Genomic DNA, 27481 nt, shown 5'->3' with positions numbered 1-27481 from the left:
TTATTCCAGAGCTTCTCAGGTAGCCTCTGAAGAAATTAAGATATCTTAGTGAATTCATCAAGTCTTCCATTTGCTTGAACTGTACTGGCAATAGTAGTGTATTCTCAAACATAGGCACAAATATTGCCATCCCAAGCACATGGTTTCTTTGTAATTGCCCAGAGGTAATCCTAACAGTGAATCTTGTAAGTAATGCCTTGATCACAAAATTCATGAATAATCTCTTTAGAGAATACTTCCCAATTATCTTCTTTGTAGCCTTTCAAGGTCTTCATCCATTCTCCAATCCATGTAACACAGTACCTAGCCAACCATTTAATAATGCTTTGAGGGTCAATTATCTCATGATCCTTGCACATCTGATAAAACCTTTCAATAAACAGGGTAGCATCTCTGCCATCAAACCAAGGTGCATTTGCCATGCCAGGGGAAGGCATAGAAATGTGGGAATGAACCACAATTCTTTTGTTCTCACTCTGTGACATAGTTGCATATGATCCTGTAGTATCTTCAGCCATAGTTGATTCTGATTCTAATTTCTTGGTTTCTTGATCTTCAGTCATGTCACACAGTATGTTCTGTCTATTAGTTAATATCTTCCAAAAACCTGTTTGTCAGGCAAGCTCTAGATAAGAGGCATTCAAATCTAAGCTCCCTAATCTTATTTCTAAAGAAAAAACCTGATTAGTACTGTGTTCCTAGTCCATAAGACCTTATCTTGAAATAGTATATTGCTTCATGTGTCTCAGAATTTGTTTTTCTCTTTCTTGGCAGTTACCAAATCACCACATCATCATCTTCAGGTCTCAGCTTGGTCATCAAATGGAGCAGAGTATGATGGGATGCCTCATCAAAGTAGGCAAGTTGATTGATATGGTGAGAGCACAAGAAAGGTGAATAATCACCACATAGTAAGAGTATGATCAAGTAGTAAGTGTAGAGATAGATATGTTCTAACAGACATCTAAGCTTGTAAGGAGTAATAGTACTAAAGAGCCCCATACTAACACAGGCAGCTCTAATAAGGAACAGTAGCAAGTTTCATGAACAAGAAATCTTCATATTCTCTAACTAATAACCAAACTGGGAGTAAGGAACAAGTGTGTAGAAAAGAGCAATAGTGCGTGAAGGTAATAAGCAAGAAGCAGGGGCTACAGGTGGTTTATATAGCTCAAGAATAGTAGCTTGAGGTGGTTTGCGCCTCGGACTGGAACAACCTTTGTCCTAATGAGGTACTGGAATCCCCACTACACTGCCATGCCTCAAAGTGATTAGTCTCTATTGAAGCCCTATGAGCTGGAAAGAATGTCATTATCTAGAATGGTAGTTAGGAATTCCTCTCATTGCTCTGCTCAGTCTCTGCTGAAGAAATTGCACTACCTCCAGCTCTTATTTACCAGAGCAAATCACAAGATCTCCAGAATACATGGCTAGATGATTATAATCAAAGTAAATGGGCTTACTTTGCAGCTTCAATAAATGGTTGGAGCAATGATGAATATGGACTGGAGTGATTGAAACAGGTTTTCAATTGGCATACTAAGAAACAAGCTGGTTGAGAAAGACATTTGCTTCTACTAGATGGCCATTCCTCCCATATAAATATGAAATTTATCAAATACACTGACTGTAAAAAGATTCTTCTTATGATTCTTCTGCTGCATTCAACCCACTGTTTGCAATCTCTTGATGTTGGAATCTTTGAGCCACTAGGCAAGGCATATTCCAATAAGCTGGAAGCACTACTATATCAAGAAATAAGCTATATTCAAATAACAAAAAGGGATTTCTGGAGACTATTCAATGTGGCTTGGAAGAAGGCTTTAACAGTTGAAAATATACTTGCTGGCTTTGCAAAGACTGGGATTAATTCTCTGAATTCTCAACATCAACTACATCAATTTGAAACTGCTCAAGCCCCTACACTGCCAGTTAAATCTCCTATTTCTAGCAATATGCACCAGCTCTGACAAGAGATCAAGAGTATACATCTTCAGCACAGCCTAAATTTACAGAGTATTGGACAGGTTATTCAAGCTAGTGAGCAGTTTGCTCTTTGTAATAAACTGCTGGAACATAAGAATCAGCAGCTAAGATTAACTCTAGTGATGGAGAAGCAATGCTACAAGTAAGACAAGCCTCTAGGCCTACTTAATAGAGATAATTCTAGTCAAGCACAGTTCTGGTCTCCAACAAAAGTTCTTAAGACACACAAGTGCCTAGATAAAATAGATGCTGAAAAAGCTGATAAAATTGCTTAAACACAAGAAACAAAACTTCAACAGAAGCTTCAAAAGAAGCAGGCTGCTAGAGATATTAAAAAAAGACAGATTGAACAGAAGAATGCCTGTAAAAAGACCCAGAAGTAACAAAAGACCAAAAAAATCAAACATGCTAGACAAAAAGAGGCACAATGTATTGCTTGTAAGAAGAAGAAGGCTTTACAACTAGCAGAGAAGGAAAAACAAGCAGTTGAACATGCTAATAAATACTGGCAGTCAGGGCTTCAAGCACCAGCTTCAAAGCACTATCAGAAGGACTCCTCTACTAAAGAGCCTTATTACAGAGAGCCTATACAACCTTCCAAAAGAGGAAGTAAGAGCTCTACAAGCATCTCTAGCAAGGCATTAGGCTCTCTACCTGAGAAATCTACTGTTGACATTCCTTTGAATTCTTTTCTATCTACCCCCTGAATCTCTTGCTCTGGCTGTAATATTAGGCTGTCCACCTGTTTATTTTCCTAACTATACTAATTTCTATGCTTTAAAGGATACATTTATTTAATATTTAATAGCTATTTAATAATAAAGATCTGGTTGTTGAGATATTTAATAAATTCATTGCATGGAGCATTTGGCGAAATTTGGCTTGTTTAGTGATGTGGCTCATTTAGTGGTGAACTACCTTACATAAGAAGTTGGTCAAGAAAGTTATTCAAGATAATTAAGATGATTAAGATACTCCACAGATTGTACAGAAAGAGATTACAAGTCTGCTAAATCCACTACTCAATCTAGATAAGAAACAGAAAATATGTCAACATTATCAATAGATAGACTCAAGTAGTTAATAGCTTGCAATATGATCTAATTATACAAAGAGCATTACTAAATTTTAGTACTTTTTCAAAGTTAAATAAATTGATAAAAGTATGTTAGAACCATTATCAAATTTCATTACTTTTTGACAACACAAATAGGACCAGGATTCCCAGTCCCATTCTATACTTTATTGATCCCATCTCATATACAATATTAAAATTCTAGTCCTATTCTATTTTGTCATGTCAGATCCTGGGCCTGTTCTACTAGCTAGATTTTGATTCTAGTTCCAATTTCATTCTAATTCCAGTTCCCACAGAACTGTCTCAATATGCTGTTAAACAATCTGGTCCCATCTTATTAAGATGAGCTTCAACCTGATTCTGTCCTCAAAATGGGAATTGAGACAGGAATCTGAGACCAGAACAGGAAATCCTGAAATCAGATACCACTCTACTTATAATCTGTGCAAAGTATGTATTTCTTATATGTTCAGAATTGGAGTCATGTGAGTACCTCTGAATATTCAACATTGTCTGATGCTTAGTTGGTTTAGGTCTATGTTTGTAACAGTTATCTAGAGTCCAATTCTTATGAGCAATAGCAAATTTCAGTCTTTTCTCTCTTATAGACTTAGTTAGACAAGGTTTCCAAGTAGGTTTGACATTAATAAAACCATAATGCTGCAGAATTTGCCAAATACTTGAGTGGAATATACCAGATTTAAAGGCAAGAATCTCAGTAGATTTTTCTCAGCCAGCTCTATCTTTATAAATCAAATTCAATATCTCAGATTCTTTACTGGAATCTATCTCTTTAGGGTGTCCTGATTGCTTTACATCTTCAACAAAAGAAATATTAATTTGCTGGTTCTCTTGAAGCTTATAGCTACAGTCTTTGACTTATTTTTCAATTGCACAGAGAATTCTAGCAGGAATTCCTAGAGCAGTAGAGACTTTGTTAACTGGTATTCCACAAGAAACTAAAGCTAGAGCTTGGATGCGAATAGCAATTGGATGAAACTGATTATTTTCAGGCTTTAGAAATTACAATTGAGATGAGATTCAAGCTGGTGATTGTTTTGAAATCAGAAGGTACATGTAGGTTCGTAGTTATTTGGTTGGCTGGTATTGTACTTTTGATACAGCTATAATTACTAGCATGAGTAAAGACTTCTGAAATGCACCTTTGTAGAGTTTGTTGTAATGAGATACAGAACAACACTTCACTCTAACCTATTCTAGGTTCTGGCAACAAAATTAAGCATTAGCAGGGCTCTTAGTTCAGCTTAAAGGCTTGGCTTTCAGACTCATAGCTGTCTGTTACATCCACACCATTGAGGGATTTGGTGTTGACTCTCGTACTCAAACTCTTAACAATACCTACATCTACGGAGCCAACTCCCTTTGTGTTACGGACCAACAATGCAAGGCTGAACCTAAGGAAGATGATTGGTCTCACAGTTGGACCAACTGGGAGGACTGCGGTAGAGCTGTTCACGTGACCAAAGTCCCTCTAGCGCCTTGGCAGGGAAGATTCTCTCTGGGACCCTTAGCGTAAAAGGTCCATCCGGGACCTCACGATCAAAGGTGCATGTTGGGACCGTACACTAACTCTTGGGAGATGGGATTCCCCATCAGGAGCATCATGTATATAAGGACGCTCATTACCCAGCGGGATCAGAGGTCTTGTTCTGATCCTCGCAATCACTTTAGTTTATATTTCAGGATACTCAGTACAACGAGTCTTATATTTGATATATACCTTTACACTTCAGTACCTTATCTACTCTAGTGCTCCTTGCTCTGTTGCTGAACGCTCCAACCTGACCGACGCCTTAGCGGAACTAGTGGCCTAGTATACATCCCACGAAGCCTATAGTTGACCCTTGGACTTGCCACCCCTTGGACTCCTGTACGCCTAGTGCTTCTCACACACTAGACAGGGCTATACGGTTACCGGATAGAGAGTTCGTGACACTTTGGGCCCACAGCCCTTAACTAACAGAAGGTCTACAACAGTTAGGGTTTGAAATAACATCTTGATGACTTTCAAATGGAAGGCAAAGCTGCATGCTACTGTATCCCATTTGGGATACATAAGAAGGTAGGGGGGGAGACCAATATAAAGTAGAACTTACTCTATCTTTCTTTCCCCCTGTTCATTAGAAAACTGTGTTTTTAATCGTACAGCATGCCAGCAATTATCCTGCATCCCCAAGTAATAAATAAGCCAACTCGAAGATACTTCCAATAGCTATGCTCTGCTTCCTGCTCTTAAAATCCGTAGGGAAATTAAGCGGAAAATGAATACTAAAATAAAATGCCCTTATACCTAACCAAATGTAGAATTGAAGGTGCGTATATTGTAGCCAAGTGAATTGATGCACTCTAGGCTAATTTCCACGCAACCATTAATATCAAATCAAATAGAGCATTTCCTACAAAATCACCCATCCACAATACCCGCTCGTGTCCTCCTGGCATTTCCCGTCTGTATCCATATGTTGCCAACCCTAAACTATAACACCTAGGGCCGTAGCATTGATGATGTCCATCATTTGCTGATAGAGACGGGCGGCGTCGCCAGGTGGTAGGAACTGGGACCGTTCCATGTTCACCAGGCCCTCACAGAGCCACGACTGGCAGTTCCAATTTGCTGGCTTAGGTCGAGGGACGGGAGTAGCAGCCAGCGTGTCTGAAAGTGAATCGAATTGACTTTCTGGTATAGCAGTCGAAAGGGCGATGCGTTCGTGGGCTGTCTTGGTCCCGAGAGGATCCAATGCCTTTTCCAGCTTTTCGAACATCATTTCAGTTTCGGTCGATATATCCTCGACCGCATGAAAGATGTAGTGCTTACGAGCACCAGGCAAGTTGACTAGAAGGGCAACGTGGGATTCGTGGGGGCTGAGAGATGCCTCCGCGTAAATCATGATATAGATGGCGAGGGGTTCGTTTTGCGAAGACATGACGATCTGGACTTCCATTAGTATGTTATGGCATGGAGAAGAGGTCCGGTCTCTTACCGAGCGGTTGGAACAGGCTAGAAAAAGATATAGAAGCGTATAGAGAGGAGGCAATTGTACACAGTGGATGGTCGTGTTTCTTTCGATGATTGAAAGACAAACTAAGGCGATGGAGAGGGAAAGAGAACGTCCTTATATATAGCATCGGATGGCATCCAAATTCCTGAAGCAACCGTATTCTAGTGATGCGGTGCTTCAGGAAGTCGTGGTATTGGCTCCACGTTTGCTGTTAGCCGCCGTAGCTAAGAAATCTGATGTTCCAGCCTGATTATTTGGAACCCAATTAATGGACGGGCTTTGCTGAACAGGGTCTTTCTGTCTGATAACCACAAAATGAATCACATTTTCAATGCAAAGGCTGCAGGGCTGGGCGGCAGCCAACCAAGATGATAGGTAGGCAGAGAAGAGCATATCCCAGGCCAGTGCGCTAACCTGCAGGAACGAGAAAAGAAGTATATCCAAGTATTTGGGGATGTTGCCGTGTAGTTGAATCGATTGGATGCGGGAGTCTCAAGCGAACCAAGTCCCGTGGCGAAGTGAAGTCAATGCGGGCTGGGTAAGGCACAGCAGGGTATCTTTATTGTTGGTTAATGCATTGTTGAGCAATGAGCATGCAGATGGACTTTGGAAAGTCTGTTTTTAGAAACTGAGGGAGCAGCGTGATCGCCTGGTTAGTTAGCCGCCGAGGATGGGACGAGAATCAGATGCCCAGTCTCATTTCTTCGTTTCTTATCCAATCATTCCACCTAGAGAAAGGCATTGGAGACGAAAACCCGGGGGCGAATTTACGCTGACAACCATGTTGCCAGTTGGAGAGCCGTGATTGCACGGCCGAGAATCCCTTGGACTTGGTTCTCGCATCAATGGGTGCTTCGGAATAGGTTGCTGCAGCCTCACAGGCGGGAACTTTGTACGATCGAAATAGGAGCAAGGCCATCAGAGATAAAAATAACAGTAAAGACGTTGCCGGTCAAAAAACGGGTTTAAATAACGAGCTCTCTGGAGCGTCAGAGCATATCGACGAAAATATAGGCGGAGTCACGTGGATCCCTTGCGCGCTGGAAGACGAGCGTCCACCAGTTCTGAACTGTTTCGATTTTGCATCTTACCAAATCGAGAGTCATCAATCGAGTGATGCTCAATGACCAGCGGCAGGACAAGCTTGGGACCTACTTCAGGTACGGGTCATTCCTAGTCCTGAAAGCCAAGTTAACCCTAAATAATCTTCAGTTTAAGTCAGGTCGTTATGGGCACGTCTCCGATCAAGAAGGAGGAAATTGATTCTGCTAGGTGGATTGTTGGCAAACGTGGAGCCTCGCATGGGGTCTATATCACAGAGTCCGGTACAGTGGTCAAATATGGACATCATGTCCAAGCTGAACGAGAGGCTCGAGCGATGAGCTTTGTCTGTAGGGCCTGTCCGCAGGTTCCTGTGCCAGAAGTGCTTGGCTGGTGGGAAGAAGGAGAAGGCGAAGACCGCGTGGGACATTTGGCGATGTCGTTTATTCCTGGGGATATGCTCATTAAAAGCTGGCCGACCATGGATCAACTGCAGCGGGATAGTATCCTAAAGGATCTAGAGGAGATATTGCGTCAACTACGGACACTCCGTGCTCCGTCAACAGCTGTGATCGGTCCCGTCGATGGTACGAGTCCCGCTGCCGATGTTCGAGGCAGCCATGCTGAATATGGCGGCCCTTTCAAGACTGAGTCCGACCTTAATGAATGGCTGGTCTCTCTAATACATCCGGACTCGACGCGGTTCTTCGGTTCATTCTACGTTGAAACAATCCGGAATAGTTTGATGAGTAACCACCAACTACGATTCACGCACGGAGACCTCGGCATGCATAATATACTGGTTGACAAGGGGCGGATTACAGCGATCATTGATTGGGAGTATTCAGGGTGGTATCCGGAGTACTGGGAATATGTGAAGATGATTCAGTTTTCGCGGGATACGGTCTTCCGGTGTTTTGGGAGAGGGTGCTGGAGGGATGAGGAGGGGAAGCAGGTGGTTTATGATTTGGAGTTTGTGGTTGATCAGATGCTGGATGGCCAGGCGAGGAATGGGCAGAGGGTTATCAAGCGTCCTCGGTAGAAAGACAGACAGTTTCAGGGGCGTTGGTGCCTTATCGCAGGCTTATCACGCCAAGGTGCGGGGCAGTTGATGTTCAACCATATCTGATGCTTTTTTTCTGACAATGATGGGTAAAAAGAGGGAATTGTTACATGTACAGCCTTTTTTATTTCTGATATTTCTCTAATTAAACATTCTGCAAAGCAAAAAAAGCAACTCCTTTGTAATTCAATGCACGAATCAAAGCATCTGCTGAGCAGGATCACAGATTGCCAGGTTCATCAGGCAACCCTTCATGGCACCTGTAAGGTGGCTCACCACTCAACGAGCCAAACCACTCAATGAGCCAAATTCCTTCCAATGCTCCACGCTACGAATTTATTAATTATCTCAACAACGAATTATTATTATTAAACTAGCTATTAAATATTAAATGAGTGTGTTCTTTAAAGCATAGAAATTAGTGTGGCTATGAAAATAAATGTGTGGACGGCCTGATATTGTGGCCAGAGTGAGAGATACAGGGGGTGGATAGGAAAGATTGTAAAGGAATGTCAGCAGTAGTGTTATGAAACTTGTGGCACGGCAGCCAAAGACACAGGATGATTGGATGAAACCTAACAAGGCAGAGTCACAGACTGTTGTGGAGAAACCTTAGGACAGGAAGCCACATGATCAGCAATAGAACTGATAAGCTGACTGATTGCACCAAGCATGATAGGACTGATCAGAGAACATAGCAGGTGTACTGTGATAGGATGGATAGGACAGCTTAGCAGGACTATCACCAGAAGAGCATTATGTATATAAGAATGCTTATTATCAGAGATCTGATGAACTTGTTCATTGTGATCAATCTTCTTATTTATCTTACAGATATTTTTGAATCAGATACTTTTATATCTTGATTACTTTTTATATTATTGAAGTCTTGTGATACTGTACAATTGTATCTGATTCCACTACTCTTGAGAAGACATGATAGTCTTGCTCTGACTCTGATATATTTGTACAGAAACTCTTTATCATCAGAGCAAGACTGCCCACTCAATCAGAGCACTATTAGATTATTGATCACTACCTTCAATTTGTTATTGCTCTCTTTGAGCTCTTTAATATTCTCAAGATCCCAAAGAACATAGAGAGATTCTCCATCAGAAGTCATCAAAAAACACAATATATTAATCATCTCTGACTCAGAAGAGAATACACCTGAGACTTTAAAGATTATGTACAAAGAAAGAACTTTCTGTGTCATGTCAAATATAAAGATACAACCCCTATTCCATGTCAAGATCTAATAAAGTATAGAAATCATGTCTGCATTTAAAGCACCAGCTGTCAATGCTCAAGATCTTATAAATAGAATCTTGCAGCTTGAACAGATTACTGAAAGACTTGGAGAGCAGAACCACAAATTGAAAGATTATAATAAGCGGCTTGAGGCTGAGATTATGGCCATTTTTTTCACTGGACAACAGAAAAAGAAAGATAAAGTTAAAGTTAATCCACTGGAACTCTTCAAGAATAAATGAGAAAAATTATAAGCTTTCTTAGAATAACTGTGCATCTATATGAATATAAAAGATAAAGAACTCAGTAATAATAAAGACAAGATAATGATGGCAGCATCATATCTTTATGAACCAGCATTTAATTGGTTCAATGCCTACCTGTGGAATTATTATAAAAGAGATGAAGTTGATCAGGACAACAATATACTTAAGATTATTGACAGTTATGATATCTTTATTTGAATATTGAAAACCACTTTTAGAGAAGTTGAGGAATAAAACACAGCAGCCCAGCAGTTACACCATATATAATAAAAGACATCATTACAAGAATATGCTATAAGATTCCAGCAAATCTGTGTCAACACTGATTAGGATAACAAAGCCTTAGCTGATATCTACTACCAAGGACTATTCAATAAGATCAAAAATAAAATAGTGTGATTGGAGAAACAACCACACACCCTGATCAAGATAATTGAAGTAGCAGTCAGAATTGGAAACTGACTTTATGAATGAGAGATGAAAAAGCAAGAAAAAGTATCATAAAAGTGATCCAGTTTATTGAACCATACTGGAAGTTGAGGCTGGAGCAAACATGTACAACCAGACTCTTATGAACACACACTCATGGAGCTGGATACAATAAAAGTTGACATGCTTGATGAGAAAGAGAAAGAGTAAAGAAAGAAAGAGAAATTATACTTTTATTATGTCAAGCCCAGACACTGAGCAAGACAGTGCAGAGCAAAAAGACAAGAAACTCAGAGCAATCTCAAAAGAAAATGGAGAAGACTCTGAAGTCAAATAACATCTCTGAGTGACAACTCAGAAAGAGCAAACTGAAGAAGAACTTCAATAACAGTTTAGAGAGATATTTAAAGAGCAAGTTATGAAAGCCTACCTAAAGCTACCCCAGCAGCTGGAAGATGAACTGAAATGCTGAAACCAGCTAGATGACAAGAAATGGAAGTTATGCAAAGAATTATGTGTGAGAACAAGAAGTAAATCAAGTGATAATTGAGAAATTTGACCACTCAACTGCAAATATCACTACAGAAAGAAAATAGATAAAATTCAGAATTCAAAACACAAGAAACATGCTCAGTACCTGATCTATAAATGTTCATATAAGCTTCACCAGAAACAACAAGAAGAGTTTGAATAATGAACACAGATTATGGAAGACTTTATGTATTACAGAGACTATAATTGCAATATCAAGAATTACCAGCATTGCAAATGCAATACTGAGAAAGAAGAATAGGAAATACCAGACCCACAGAATATCTCATCCACAAAACACCCAGATCACACCAGAATTTATTGGAGCTTTTGCTATAATAACAATTACTCTATTCACAGAGAAGGAAAGAACAGTAGATACTACCTATAATCACTGAAAAAATTGCAAGCAACTCAGAGACAAGATCACAATGATAATGAAGAATATTAGTCAAGCAAAAGACAGACAACCACACTGAAGTTGAAGAAAGAACCAAGTTGGGAAATACTAGAATTTGAGAAATATGAAGAAGATGTCTTGAAAAAACTCAGTCTCATGAAAAGTGTGACACCTGAAAAGGCAAGATGCCCAATGGCAAGAATATTATGAATCTAAGACAACCAATTGCACTGGACCACATGTGAAGAAGAAAATGGATTACTAGTGATAACAATGTGTGGACAGCACTGGAATGAAAAACAGAAAGAGATGGAAAAACTAAATCACCCATGCCATGACAAATTTAAGTATGAATGCCAATGCAAATTTCACAAAGATAAAAGATTTTGAAAAATAACAAGATCCCTGCATGGTTTGAAAGAATGTGAAAACTATGCAGGATGCAGAGACAACAAGTATATACAGAAAATACATAAGAAATGGTGTACCAGCAGAAACAATTGCAAAATACATGAACAGGCACTCAAGATAACTCTTGTTGATTCAGGAAACAAGATAACTGCCATGAATGAGAGTCTGTAAGCAGCATGAATAGGCAAGTGAAACTGTTAGCCACCAACAAATAAACCTGTCATCTCAGAGTTATAGTGATCTTACTTGAATTAAAGTGTGCAATAGTCCTAGTGGACTCAGGTGCAACTGAACTATTTATTGACAGAAGATTCATTAAACAAGCTAGCATTGTGAAGTGAATAAAGAAATATCCCTACCAGTTATCAGGACTGGAAGGAGGAACTCTCAATAAAGTTAAAGAAGAGACATATTCTATTGAGATAAGAATAGAACAACACCACAAGAAAGTGCATTTCAAAGTGACAAATCTAGAGGACTATGATATAGTTTTGGGATACCCATGGTTGAAATGACACAATCCAGAAATAGACTGGCAAGAAGAAAAGATTAGACTGACAAACTGTGGATGCCCTCTCAAACCAGTATGCTATAATTGGAGACCCATACTCAGAAACAACTTAGACAAGACACTGGCTGTAATAAGTCAGGTCAGCAGAAAGATACTGCATAAAGAATGATTAATTAACACTGAGAAAATCCATGAAAATCTGATCCATGATGACAGAGTGGATCAAGCTATAAAGAACCCCAATGACTTGAAGCAGCTGTGAGTACAAAAGAATAACCAGGATGAAAAGATCAAGAAAACTCTACCAGAAGAATTCTGGAAATACATTGATGTATTCAGGAAAAGAGATCAAAGCAACAGTTTACCAAAGCACAAACCCTGGGACCATGAGATAAAACTGCAAGAAGAAAAACAACCAGTAAAATTGCCAATATACAGATTGAATGAGAAATAATCAGCTGAAGTAAAAAAATACATTAAGAATAATCTCAAGAAAGATTACATCAGAGAGTCAATATCACTGGCAGAATATTCAATACTGTTTGCACTGAAGAAGAACAGAATATTATAACTATATATGAATTACAGACAGTTGAACAGCATTACAGTCAAGAACTACTATCTGATATCACTGATTGAAGAAGTGCAAGACAGATTGAGAGGAGTAACATGGTTTACTCTAATTAACATCAAAGATGCCTACCATCAGATATGAATCAAAGAAGGCAACAAACAGAAAACAGTATTCAGAACATAATACAGACTATATAAATATAATATCATGCTGTTTGAATTAATGAATGCACTGGCAATGTTCCAAGCACTCATCAACAATGTACTGTGAGAATACCTAGACAACTTTGTCATTGTATACCTTGATGATGTGGTTATATTCACCAAAGAAGACTGAAAGAATCACACTGGAAAAGTCAAGAAAGTACTAAAAAAACTGCAAAAATACAATCTACCAGTAAAGCTAAAGAAGTGTGACTTCTTCAAGAAGAAAATTAGATACCTTGGACATATTGTGTCAACAGAAGAAATATGAATGAAGCCAGAAAAAATTAATAAAATACTACAGTGGCCAACATCAAAGAAAGTCAAAGAAGTTCAGATGTTTCATGAACTAGTGAATTACTACCAACAGTTCATACATGAATTTTTGAAGAAAGTGAGACTGCTTATACAGTTATTCAAGAAAGATAAAGTGTTTAAATAGACAATAGAGTGTCAACAAGCATTTGAAGCAATAAAAAACAAATTCAGAAAAGAAGAAATAAGATGACACTACAATCTGACAAAGAGATGTGTGATTGATACAGATACATTAGACTGTGTGATAGCAGAAAGATTACAACAACCAGACAAGCAAGAAAGACTATAACTAGTTGCATGCTATGCAAGAATAATGACACCAGCTGAACAAAACTATAATATCCATGACAAGGAACTACTTGCAATAGTGACATCACTGAAAAAATGAAAGATTGAACTACAAGAAAATTAACATCAGACAGAAATCATCTCAGACCATAACAATCTGTGATACTTTATGATGATCAAAGAACTTATGAGATGACAAGCCAGATAGTACACAGATGTACTGGTACACTATAACTTCAGAATAAGACACTGCAAAGGCACAGAAAATGCCTGGATGGATGCATTAAGCTGAAGACCAGATCTTATAAGAAAAGAACAAGATTCAAGAACACTCTTCAAAGAATTAGAAGAAATAAAGAATATGGTTCTGAACTGACAAACATTGAGAGCAACAAGAATCACCACAGAAGAATTGAATATCAAAGAAAAGATCAAAAAAGCAATGAAAAAAGATGAATATGCAAAAAAGATTAACAAGAAAAATAAGAACTTCAAAGAAGAAGATGAAATGATACTATATCATGGACTGATATATGTACCCAGAGAAGTCAGAAAGCAAGTAATGGTACAAGAATATGACATAATCACTGCAGAATATTTTGGAATTGACAAGATAATGAAGAAAATCACAAGAACCTACTATTAGCCAGGAATATGAACAGATATTTAACAACATGTCAAAGAATGTAAGATATGTATATAAAGCAAAGCCAACAAATACTAATCATATGAAAAGCTACATTCAATACTGCAACTGTGAGGACCATAGAGATCCATAGCAATGGATTTCATCACAAAACTCCTGAATTTGAAGAATATGAAAGGGAAGAAGTACAACTCAATACTAGTAGTCACTAACAGATTAACAAAGTATGGATACTTCATACTGTTCAGAGAAGCAATGACAGCACCAGATACAGCACTAATAGTACTGTAAAATGTGCTTGCAAACTACAGAATGTCAGAAGAGATAATCACAGACCAAGACATCAGATTTACAAGCAAATTCTGGACAACACTGATGGTATAATTGGGAATTGAACAGAAAATATCAACAGCCTATCACCCACAGACAGATGAACAGACAGAGTGACTAAACCAAATCTTGAAGCAATACCTGCAAGAATATATCAACTATCAACAGAATAATTGGGTTACACTACTACCTATAGCACAATTAGCATACAATAGAGCAAAGAACACCACTACAGGAATGACACCATTCTATATGAACTATAGCAGAGAATCAGAAATACAGAAACAACCAAGAATTGCATGATAAAAAGCTTAAGAAGCAGAACTTACAGCAATACAACTATAAGAACTGCAGAACCAGATGAAACTGAACATCAAATTCCTGAACAAGAGAATAAAGCATTACTATGACAGAAGATGCCAAAAGGCACCAACTCTGAAAGAGAGAGCAAAAGTATTTCTAATTCAACAGAATATCAAAACCAAACAATCAAGTGAAAAACTTGGTTTCAAAAAATTGGAACCATACAAAATCACAAAGTGAATCAGAAAAGTTAACAACAAGCTCCAGCTATTCAAGAAGATAAGAATACACCCAGTATTTCATGTCTTATTATTGGAGAAAGCACCACTACACACCAAAGAAACACCCACAGAGATTGACAAAGAACAAGAATATGAAGTTGAACAAATACTAGATCATCAGAAGATCAGTGGAAAACTTCACTACTTAGTGAAATGGAAAGAGTATAATACCTCAGAAAACATCTGAGAACCAACAGAAAACCTCAAGAATATCCAGATGATTATTGAGATGTATCATTAACAACACCCTCACTCAGCAAGACATTAATGAATGAATTGGAAATAACCAGAAGAGAGTCTGAAGAAGAAAGATTATTTAATGAAGCAAGCAGATTTTGGACCCCTGCCTGCTCAGCCACTCTTTTCTGCTCCTCCTCCTCAAGGTGTTTCAGGTCTTCTACAGACTTTGATTTGGACTCAAGGAATTTACTAGTCTGATTACTGAGTAACTTTTTCTGCTTTTGAAGATGAAGAAGACAGGAGAGAGTTTCTTGCTTAGTGTGCTCAAGCTTATCCTAAGCCTCAAACAGTTTCTGCCAGTTGGCAGTGAAAGAACCATTATTGTGAATGCAATGATGACCAGTGTGAACACACTTACTACACCAAGAGAAATGACTTGACTTTAGATAAGTCTTACCCAGTGAAGAACACTGAGAGCAGGGAGAAAGCATAATGAATCTGGATTGCTTAATGGCAAAAAGAAGATTATTCTTGTGAATGTTAGAAGCAGACAACATGGTGAAAGAAAACCATGAAAACACTTACTAAAAACAAGAAACAAGAGAAAAAACCCAGAAGCCCAAAAAAGAATAGAAGAACACTCTTTTATACTCCAGAAAAGAAAGCAGAGTGGTTGGGGACAACATGCTGTGAAAGAAGAGAATGATAGTATGAAACTTGTGGCATGGCAGCCAAAGACACAGAATGATTAGATGAAACCTAACAAGACAGAGTCACAGACTGTTGTGAAGAAACCTTAGAATGAGAAGCCATATGATTAGTGATAGCACTGATAAGCTGACCAATCACACTGAGCATGATAAAACTGATTGGAGAACATAGCAGGTGTACTGCAATAGACTGGATAGAACAGCTTAGCAGAACTATCACCAGAAGAGCATCATGTATATAAGAACACTCATTACCAGAGATCTGATGAACTTGTTCATTGTAATCAATCTTCTTACCTATCTTACAGATATCTTTGAATCAGATACTTTCATACCTTGGTTACTTTTTATATTATTGAAGTCTTGTGATACTGTACAATTGTACCTGATTCTGCTACTCTTGAAAAGGCACAATAGTCTTGCCCTGACTCTGATATATCTGTATGGAAACCCTTTGTCATCAGAGCAAGACTGCTCACTCAACCAGAGCACTATTGGATTATTGATCACTACCTCCAATCTGTTGTTGCTCTCTTTGAGCTCTTTGATACCCTCAAGATCCCAAAGGACCCAGGGAGGTTCTCCATCAAAAGTCACCAAAAAACACAACAAGTAGATTTCTCAGCTAGAGAGCCTAAAGACTTGTTAGAGAGGCTAGTAAAGCTCTTACTACTGCTTTGGGAAGATTGTATAGGCTTGCTGTGATGAGGTTCTTTTGTAGGAAGGCCCTGCTGACAGCACTTTAAAGCTGGTGCTTGAAGCTCTGACTGCTGGTGTTTACTAGCATATTCAACAGCCTGTCTCTCCTTCTCTGCTTGTTGTAAAGTCTTTTTCTCCTCACAGGCAACATGCTGAGCCTCTTATTATATAGCATGTTCAAGCTTTTCAGTCTCTTGTTACTTGCAGACCTTCATATAGGCAGTGTTGTGTTTCAGTTTTTGGTGACTGGGAACCTTCCTGGGTCCTTTGGGGTCTTGAGGGAATCAAAGGGCTTAAAAAGGACAACAACAGATTGGAGATAGTGATCAATAATCCAATAGTGCTTCAGTTAAGTGGGCAGTCTTGCTCTGATGATAAAGGGTTTCCATACAGGTATATCAGAGTCAGGGCAAGGCTATTGTGTCTTCTCAAGAGTAGCAGAATCAGATACAATTATACAGTATTACAAGACTTTAAGAATATAAAAAGTAACCAAGATATGAAAGTATCTGATTCAAAGGTATCTGTAAGATAGATAAGAAGATTGATTATGATAAATGAGTTTATTGAATCTCTGGTAATGAGTGTTCTTATATACATGATGCTCTTCAGGTGATACTCACAATACTTTCTTCCAGATTGCTTGTGTTATAGTATCATGATACATGATACTCCCTTTCTTATATCTTGTCTCACTCATATTACTTTCTGGTTATGTGACTTTTCATCTTAAGGTTTCTCCACAATGGTCCATAACTTCATCTTGTCAGGTTTCATTCAATTATCCTGTGTCATTAACTGCTGTGCCACAAGATTTATAACATCATTCTCTTCTTTCACAGTATGTTGTTCCCAACCACTCTGCTTTCTTTTCTGAAGTATAAAAGAGTGATTTTCTCTTCTTGTGTTTCTCTGTGCTCTTCTTTCTTAAGTGAGTGTCTTTATAGCTTAACCATGACTTTCAAATCTGTTATTCACAAGAATGCTCTGATCACTAATATTAAGAAATCAGGCTTCATTATGGTCTTCTCTTGTGTTTGTTGTTCTTCTCTTAGCAAGATGTGCATTATGTCTTCTCATTCTTCTTGATGTAGTGAGTGTGTGTGTTCCAGTTATTTGTGTGTTCATGACAATGGTTCTTCCACCAAGGAGTGGTGTTCTCTTGAAAAAGCTCAGAAGAAACTGGAGTCAGAGAAACACCAAGTTCTTAAGAAACAGATTTACATCTTCTCAAAACTTCTTTGTCTTCAAAAACAAGAGTTCCTTCTTAAACATATTGTGTGTTTCAGTTTTTGGTGACTGGGAACCTCCCTGGGTCCTTTGGGGTCTTGAGGGAATCAAAGGGCTTAAAGAGGACAACAACAGATTGGAGATAGTGATCAATAATCCAATAGTGCTCCAGTTGAGTGGGCAGTCTTGCTCTGATGACAAAGGGTTTCCATACAGATATATCAGAGTCAGGGCAAGGCTATTGTGCCTTCTCAAGCATAGCAGGATCAGGTACAATTGTACAGTATTACAGAACTTCAATGGTATGAAAAGTAACTGTAAGGATTCGCCGCGAACCCCTTACACGGACGAACAGCACCTGTGAAGGCCAGAGGCCTCAGCTTGCAAGCTGCTGGGAGTTGCATGTGTCCTCACAAGGCACTAAGTCACGTGCTCATGAGCACACATAAAAGACCATCACTGTGCGAACCCCTTGCTGGGAGCCAGTGGCAATCTTGTTTACAAGTCATACATAGTTGCCAGAATACAGACCTTTTACCTCACATACTCTTTTTCATGTATATTCCTCCTAGAGATTCATTGTCATGCTGATCCACATGTATGATTCTCACATTTTGCCACTCTTCTTTGGTGACGCCCGACAATGGTATCAACATGAAGAAGCCAACCCCCTGAAACTTGTGAACCTGGGACACCAGCCAAAAACCTACCTGAAGAACAAACCCAAGTTTGTGAAGAGACAACCAACCTTGACACCTCACCTCTCTCAACTGTTGATGAAACAAGTACTGTGAACTCAGAGAGAGAGTCTACCCCAACACCAAAAGACAAAATCCAACAGCTTTGTGAGGAGATCAAGCTACTAAAGAAAATGGTGAAATGGCAAGAGAAGTTGAATGCTCTCCAGAACACCCAAAAGCACTTGTGAAGTGAATCTCTTGATATGGCCACCTCCAACCCAACACCCGCGAAGTGTCTGTTGATCTTGAGACCACCACAACACACAAAGCACTACCAGACTGGAACCTACACAGAATATTGTCAGTTCATCTCAGATATTGAATCCATTTGTGATGCAAGCAAACTGAATGATGAGGATACCCTCACATATGCTCTCACAGGACTTGGTTATATTGAGAAAGACCTTTGGGAGGCCCACTGTAAAGGCAATCCATCAAAAAACAACTGGACTGGCCTTAAAGAATTTCTATGTGTGAGGCTAGAAGACCCAGCAAACTGCATGTGAAACTCTTGGTGAGCAATCTTTGGCCTTTGCAAAAGTTTGGATGAAACTGATTATGCCTATTGCTAATGATTCCTAGAGCTCACAACAGAGATTGGTGAAGAATTTGAAGATTCCACAAAAATGAAGAAGAACCTGTTTATATGGGGCTTGGATAAGCTCATGTGAACCAAACTGGATGAACAGCTGGAGATACCAGATGACATTAATGACATAGTAGCACTGGCCATCTGGCTCTGACCAAGTGTGTCAGTAGTCTATGTGAAGAATGCCTCATATGTGAAGTCTACCAATCCAGTTGAAAGTGCTTGTGGAGATATGAAGACCAATGACTTAAGACTGTGAATGGATAAGAGGAGTCAACCCCAGAGGCCTGCTCAGGAGATGGGGAAGAACCTTACCAAGGATTGTGAAGCCTTGAAAAAGGATGGGAGGTGCTTTGAGTGTGGCCAAAAGAGCCACCTCGCGAAAGACTGTCCCAAGAAGAAGAAGAGTAGTAAATAGGAAGTTGGGGGGCCACAAGTAGATAGAATTAATATAATGAAGTTGTCCAAGAACAGTCTCCTTGCTCTCCCTTCTATTGTTCTAGGTGCACAAAGCCCAACTGACAGGAGTATTACCTGGTCAGCACTAATAGATTTGGGCTGTCAATCTCTAGTGATCAGTTTGTGATTGGCCGCGAAGCTAGACCTAGAGGTGCACAAGATGCCTATAGAGATTGAAACTGCTATGGATTATGAGAATGTCACCCTTGCAGAAGGGATTGTGAATATATTCTTTAAAGTCTGTGACTCTCAGGGAAACTGGCAGTTGTTCCATGAACAAGTGATAGTTACAAACATAAGAGATGAGATGCTAGTGGGTTTGAGCTGGCTGCAGTGACACAATCTCAAGATATGTTTCAAGAAACTAAGGCTAGAGTTTCAAACTGTGTGTTGCAACCTGCTTGTGAAGGTTAAACCAGTTAATCTCTCAGAGCTTGTGAAAGAAGGGAAGCCCATCTATGTGATGATTCTCTGTGAATCAGAACAGATGGTGACAGTGGACCTAGATCTCCAGATACCAGAAGTTTACTGTGAACTTGCAGAAGTGTTTAGTGACAAGAGGGCTTGGGAGCTGCCACCACACTGTGAAGATAATTTGGCCATAGATCTTGAATCAGGGAAGCAGTCAGGATTTGGAAGAACATACAGACTTTTGCAAGCTGAGCAAGAGACTCTTTGTGAATATCTGAGCAGTGCTCTAACCCATGGGTTCATCTGGCCTTCCAAGTCATCTGCAGAAGCACCCATTCTGTTTGTGTTCAAGAAGGATGGTGGACTAAGGATGTGTGTGGACTATTGTGATCTGAATTCAAAAACAGTCAAGAATAGATATCCCCTACCACTGATTGAAGATGTGTTGTATAAGCTCACAGGAGCTGCAATATTCACTCAGTTGGATGTCAAGAATGCCTACCATAGACTGAGGATTTGTGAAGGGGATGAGTGGAAGACTGCATTTCAGACTCCACAGGGGCTATTTGAGTACTTGGTAGTGCTCTTTGGACTTGTGAACACACTGGCAGCTTTCCAATCATATATCGCGAAGGCACTTAGTGAATATCTGGATGTGTTTGTGGTGGCCTACCTTAATGATGTGGTTGTGTACTTGGCTTGTGAGGAGGACCATGAGGAGCATGTGAAATTGATACTTAAGGTACTCAAGGATGCAGGTCTTTATTGCAAGCTGGCAAAGTGCAAGTTCAATGCTTGTGAGATTGACTACCTTGGGTATGTCATAACACCAGAGGGTGTTCTTATGGAGAAGAGCTGTGTGGACACTATTCTTGACTGGCCAGAGCCAACCAGTAAGAAAGAGGTCCAGATCTTCTTAGAATTTGTGAACTTTTACAGGTGCTTCATCCCAAGATTCTCTAAGATAGCCTGTGGTCTGACTGCTCTCCTAAAGGGAGGAGAAGCAAAGCTAAGCAGATGTGTGTGAAGAGAGATGAGAAGAGAAGCCAACACTTTCATGACTGAGGAAGGTTGTGAAGCCTTCATAAGTCTGAAAAGAGCATTTGCAGAAGCTGTTATGCTTTACCATTTTGATATGGAATGGAAGACCAGATTGGAAACAGATGCATCTGGCTTTGTGGTGTGTGGTATTCTATTACAGCTGGTGAAGGATGGCATCTGGGTTCCAGTTAGGTTTTATTCACAGAAGATGCAACCTGCAGAGATGAACTACAGCATTCATAATCAGGAACTGCTTGTGATTGTGGAGTTATTTAGATATTGGTGCTGCTGGTTAGAAGGCTTGTGAACACCAGTTCAAGTTCTTACAGACCATGATAGCTTGTGCTACTTCCAGACTGCTCAAGACCTCTCATGAAGACAGGTCTGCTGGGTGCAAAGGCTGACAGCCTTTTGGTTCACAGTTGACCATGTGAAAGGAACTAAGAACCTGGCAGATGGACCCTTGTGAAGATCTGACTATGCCAAGAAGGCTGGTCTAGATGATAAGGAGGGTTGTGAGACTGTAAATGAACTAAGGGTAATACTCGCGAAGGAGCAAGAGACCACAGAAAAGTTGGAACTGACAGTTCAAGTTTTTCTGAATCAGAGAGGGAAGAGAGGAGGTGAGAATGTGCAACTCACCTCTGTAAAGCTTTGGGTTGAGATCAAGAAACTACTTGTGAAGGTTGTCTTGGGAGGCATGTGCAAAGTGAAGAAGATTGCAATGCAGGTCCAGAAGGCCAAAGACCTGGTCTGTAAGAAGAATTCTTATGAAAAGGACAGCTTCAACCTGTTGGCATCACTGCCAAATCTACTGCAAAGTGATGACTATGCAGCTGAGGTCTGCAAAGACATTAAGGTGGGCACAAAGAAATTTGTGATGTGGAAAGAGAAGAAGGGTATTCTCTATAGAGATAGTTGTGTGTACATTTCTCAGAATGAGGCTCTGCAAATAGAGCTGATTAGGTGTCATCATAACCTACCTCTTGTGGGGCATTTTGCTACAGCAAGAATGTACAAGCTTATAGCTCACAAATACTTTTGGCCAAGAATGAGAGAACTGGTGAAGGAGTGTTGTGAAGCCTGTGGGGTCTGCCAGGGCTTAAGAAGAGTTCGCGGGAAGTCCCAAGGAGAACTATCACTCTTACCAATCCCAAATTACCCTTGGGAATTCATTAGCATGGATGTTATTACAGATCTCCCTGCAAGCCTGAATTTTGAGAAGGTGCAGTTTGACTGTATCCTGGTTGTAGTGGACTGGTTCACAAAGATGGCTCACTTTATCCCTACAACAAAGAAGCTGACATCAGAGGAATTGGCCCATCTCTTTATTTGTGAGATAGTGAGATTGCATGGATTACCTGTGAGTATAGTAACAGATTGAGGATCTCTGTTTGTGAGTGAATTTTGGGGTAATTTGACTCACATCTTGAAGATCACAAGGGCAATAAGCACAGCATTCCACCTGTAAACTGATGGTCAGACTGAGAGACTGAATAGTGTGCTGGAGCAGTACCTGTGAAGCTATGTCAATTATGATCAAGATGACTGGGTGATGTGGTTGTCAATGGCTGAGTTTGTGTACAATAACTCATAACAGACTTCCACACAGAAATCACCTTTCCAGCTGACATATAGGTTGAATCTGTGAATGGAATTCTTGGACCCTGATGAGTATGGCTATGTGTGTAAGGATTCAAGAGATCAGGTGGAGGCAATGAGATTGCTCTGTGAAGAGGCCAAGAAATTGCTTGTGAAGGCACAAGCCTACCAGAAGAAGTACTATGACCAGAAGCACACTGTGAAGGCCTTTCAGGTGGGAGACAAGGTGTGGCTTGACCTTCACAATATCAAGACTGCACAGTCTAACAAAAAACTGAATTTGTTGAGGCATGGGTCTTGTAGGATTGTGGAGAAGATAGGCTTGTGAGCCTACAGACTGGAACTATCTCCAGGTCTGCAAACTCATGATATCTTCCATGTATCTCTGCTCTGCAAACACAAGACCTGTAAAGGAATTGATAGCTCACCTCATCATGAAGTTCACAAGGCAGACAAGAATGAAAAGGAGTACTGGGTCTGTGAGATAATTGACTCAAAGAGAGAGGGTTGCAAGCTGTGGTACAGAGTACATTAGAAAGGATATAATGATGAGAAGGACAAGACATGAGTTCCTGTAAGCAATGTCTGTCCACTGAGAAAGCTACTTCAACAATTCCATAGTAGGAACCTGGACAAGCCTGGTTTGTGAAAGAGATGGATGGAGGTAGTGGAACTAGAAAATGGGTTAGGGAGAGAAAAGGCATAGTCAAACTGAACTGAATTCAATTGATTTCAAAACAAAAGAAGAAAAAACTAAACTAAGACTATATAATTAGAGCCTTCAGCTCCTTCTGTAAAGACCTGTAACAACTACTCATAATCTCACTGCTGGAAAGAGCAAGCAAGGTGCCCATGGTATAGACAGTTGTTACATTTTTGATCTAAGCCTGCAGAGATGCACTCTGTAAAGACTATATTGCCATAGTCTTGCTGAGCTCTCTTGCAGGTGGAGCACTTCTGTCCAGATGGTGGCTGGGCCCCAGCCCAAGTTATGAGGATTCTCTTGTGAAGCTGAGTGTGCACAGTTAACTGATTTGAATTATCTAAACCAGCAATAAGCATGGGCCTTTGGATAGGCTTGCAACACCATGCCCTTTTGTGGGCAGATAAAGCTTGTGCCCCTGTGTAGGGGGGAAGGCCTGGGAGGACCACTGGATTGGCCTGTGATGCACCAGTGAAAGTAGCAGCTGGTGGCATTTGGGTGAAGGTGGTCTGGGACCATCATTGTTAGTCTTGTGGGGGGGGTGCTGGGTGATCCCAAGCACCCTGTGGGACTACAGCATCTACAAACCCTGCTGGTGCAGAGGGAACAACAACAACAATCTAAAGAAGATTAGCTGTGAACTGAAATGTGATAGAGGATACTCACATTTCTGGCCAGAGCTGGAGCAATAACTGTGGGGGGGGGAGACAGAGTGGCAGGACCCTAACTTCTTCAGCACACAAACCAATGTCAGCTTGTGAGAAGCACTTACAGCTTGAGCTGGTGTGGGGGGGGTGGTGACAACTGGTGGAGGGGGGGGAGAGGAAACAACAATGCCCTAGAACTGTCAGTTGTGAACACTTCTCAAACTTCTTGTGACTACTCACTGAAGGCCCAATCTCATTCATGAAAGAGGGGGTGGGGGTCTTTCCAAGAGAGGAAAGTGGAGATGAGTTGTGAGAGGGGGGAGAGAGAACTGCACACTAGCAGCAACTGCTAGCAAGCATCAGTCTCTCTGTGAATCAAACCCCATGTGAAGACAAAACCTAATGGCCATGTGAAGCAAAGGCACAACCAGGGGTGAACTCACCAGCTTGTGGCCTTTTGGCCAATTGTGTGGAATGTTGAAGTGAAGCTATTTTTCTTCCAGAACATCAGAGATCTCTTGTGAGTCTGCCTCTCATGCAAAGCAGTGCTTGAAGAGTTCACTTACCTTGGTAATGGTGATATAGACTAGAGAAGGAAGAGAAGAAAAGAAGAGAAAGAGAAAGCAAGAGAAAGCTCTCTCTTAAGCTAGTGTTCATTATCTAATAGTGACACAGGGCTAGCAAGAACAATAGAGACTCTCTATACATTGTTGTGTTATTGGGTTCTGTTGTGTTATTAGAGTTGTGTTGATATCACATCTCTAGTAAGGCTGTACTCTTTTCCTTATGAGGAAATTTTTATTTTTCCCAAGAGGTTTTTTGTTTTTCTACTCATGAAGGTTTTTAATGAGACAGCTGTCTTGAGGGACCAAGACTTACAAGAGGGGGGAATCTGTAAGAATTTGCTGCGAACCCCTTACATGGATGAACAGCACCTGTGAAGGCCAGAGGCCTCAGCTCACAAGCTGCTGGGAGTTGCATGTGTCCTTGTGAGGCACTAAGTCATGTGCTCGCAAGCACACATAAAAGGCTGTCACTGTGCAAACCCCTTGCTGGGAGCCAGTGGCAATCTTGTTTACAAGTTGTACATAGTTGCCAGAATACAGACCTTTTACCTCGCGTACTCTTTTCCATGTATATTCCTCCTAGAGATTCATTGTCATGCTGATCCACACGTACGATCCTCACAGTAACCAAGATATGAAAGTATCTGATTCAAAGGTATCTGTAAGATAGATAAGAAGATTGATCACAATAAACAAGTTCATTAAATCTCTGGTAATGAGTGTTCTTATATACATGATGCTCTCTGGGTGATACTCATAATACTTTCTTCCAGATTGCTTGTGTTATAGTATCATGATATGTGATACTTCCTTTCTTATATCTTGTCTCACTTGTATCACTTTCTGGTCATGTGACTTCTCATCTTAAGGTTTCTCCACAACAGTCTGTGACTCCACCTTGTCAGGTTTCATCCAATTATTCTGTGTTGTTGGCTGCTGTGCCTCAAGATTCATAACATCATTCTCTTCTTTTACAGTGTGTTGTCCCCAACTGCTCTGCTTTCTTTTCTGGGGTATAAAAGAGTGATTTTCTTCTTCTTGTGTTTCTCTGTGCTCTTCTTTCTTAAGTGAGTGTCTTCATGGCTTAACTATGGCTTCCAAATCTGCCATTCACAAGAATGCTCTGATCACTAATATTGAGAAATCAGGCTTCATCATGGTCTTCTCTTGTGTTTGTTGTTCTTCTCTTAGCAAGATATATATTATTTCTTCTTGTTCTTCTTGGTGTAGTGAGTGTGTGCATTCCAGTTATTCATGTGTTTGTGACAATGGTCCTTCTGCTGAGGAGTGGCATTCTCTTGAAAAAGCTCAGGAGAAACTGGAGTTGGAGAAATGTCAAGCTCTTGAGAAACAGATTTACATCTCCTCAAAACTTCTTTGTATTCAAAAACAAAAGTCCCTTCTTAAATGTTGTGGTAGTGATATGATAGTTCAGGGTCTTTCTTCTTTGAAGAAATTGGAGTGCTTGGAAGAGAAAGAGCAGAAAAGAGTGGCTGAGCAGGCAGAGATCCAGAATCTGCTTGCTTTATTAAATAATCTTTCTTCTTCAGACTCTCTTCTGGATATTTCCAATTCATTCATTAATGTCTTGCTGAGTGAGGGTGTTGTTGATGATACATCTCAATAATCATCTGGGCATTCTTGAGGTTTTCTGTTGGTTCTCAGATGTTTTCTGAGATATTATACTCTTTCCATTTCACTAAGTAGTGAAGTTTTCTACTGATCTTCTGATGATCTAGTATCTGTTTGACTTTGTATTCCTGTTCTTCATCAATCTCCATCAGCATTTCTTTTGCATGTAGCAGTGCTTTCTTCAATAATGAGACATGAAATACTGAGTGTATTCTCATCTTCTTGAGTAGCTGGAGTTTGTAGTTGACTTTTCCAATCTGCTTTGTAATTTTGTATAGTCCCAATTTTCTGAAATTGAGTTTTTCACTTGGTTGTTTGGTTTTGATATTCTGTTGAATTAGAAATACTTTTTCTCTCTTTTTCAGAGTTGATGCCTTCTGGCATCTTCTGTTGTAGTAATACTTCATTCTCTTGTTCAGAAATTTGATGTCCACTTTCATCTGGTTCTGTAGTTCTTGTAGTTGTATTGCTGTAAGTTCTGCTTCTTCAGTCTTTTATTGTGCAATTCTTGATTATTTTTGTATTTCTGGTTCTCTGCTGTAGTTTATGTAGAATGGTGTCATCTCTGTAGTGGCATTCTTTGCTCTGTTTTATGCCAATTGTGCCATAGGTAGTAGTGTAATTTAATTGTTCTGTTGATAGTTGATATATTCTTGCAGGTATTGCTCCAAGATTTGGTTTAGTTGCTCTGTCTGTCCATCTGTTTGTGGGTGATAAACTGTTGACATTTTTTGTTCAATTCCCAATTGTGCCATCAGTATTGTTCAGAATTTGCTTGTAAATCTGGTGTCTTGGTCTGTAATTATCTCTTCTGGCATTCTGTGGTTTGCAAGCATGTTTTGCAGTACTATCAGTGCTGTATCTGATGCTGTTGTTGCTTCTCTAAACAGTATGAAGTATCTGTACTTTATTCATCTGTTGGTGACCACTAGTATTGAGTTGTACTTCTTCCCTTCCATATCCTTTGAATTTAAAAGTTTCATGATGAAATCCATCACTATGGATCTCCATGGTTCTTGCAGTTGTGGTATTGGCTGTAGCTTTCTATATAATTGGTGTTTGTTGGCTTTGCTTTGTGCACACATCTCACATTCTTTGACATGTTGTTGAATATCTGTCCACATTCCTGGCCAATAGTAGATTCTTGTGATTTTCTCCATTATCTTATTGATCCCAAAATGTCCTGCAGTGATTGTGTTATATTCTTGTACTATCACTTGCTTTCTGACTTCTCTGAATACATATATCAGTCCATAATATAGTATTATTCTATCTTCTTCTTTGAAGTTCTTATTTTCTTTGTTAATCTTTTTTGTATATTCATCTTTCTTCATTGCTTCTT

General features: G+C 39.8%; 2 protein-coding genes across 2 annotated transcripts; one reads left to right on the top strand and one right to left on the bottom strand.

The window, feature by feature from the left end:
* Window positions 1-5556: 5556 nt before the first annotated feature.
* Window positions 5557-6009, bottom strand: D8B26_004928 (uncharacterized protein; the record flags this gene model as incomplete). The annotated part of the gene is made up of 1 exon (XM_066124651.1): window positions 5557-6009. One exon carries the CDS (start codon window positions 6007-6009, stop codon window positions 5557-5559), a length of 453 nt encoding a protein of 150 aa, XP_065980732.1.
* Window positions 6010-7312: 1303 nt separating this feature from the next.
* D8B26_004927 (uncharacterized protein) lies at window positions 7313-8167 on the top strand (the record flags this gene model as incomplete). Its single annotated transcript, XM_066124650.1, has 1 exon — window positions 7313-8167. One exon carries the CDS (start codon window positions 7313-7315, stop codon window positions 8165-8167), a length of 855 nt encoding a protein of 284 aa, XP_065980731.1.
* Window positions 8168-27481: the final 19314 nt, after the last annotated feature.

This window comes from Coccidioides posadasii, chromosome 2, assembly GCF_018416015.2.
Source record: "Coccidioides posadasii str. Silveira chromosome 2, complete sequence".
Classification (NCBI taxonomy): domain Eukaryota; kingdom Fungi; phylum Ascomycota; class Eurotiomycetes; order Onygenales; family Onygenaceae; genus Coccidioides; species Coccidioides posadasii.
The sequence above is the reverse complement of the archived record's forward strand: the minus strand, read 5'-3'. Positions and strand labels throughout refer to the sequence as shown.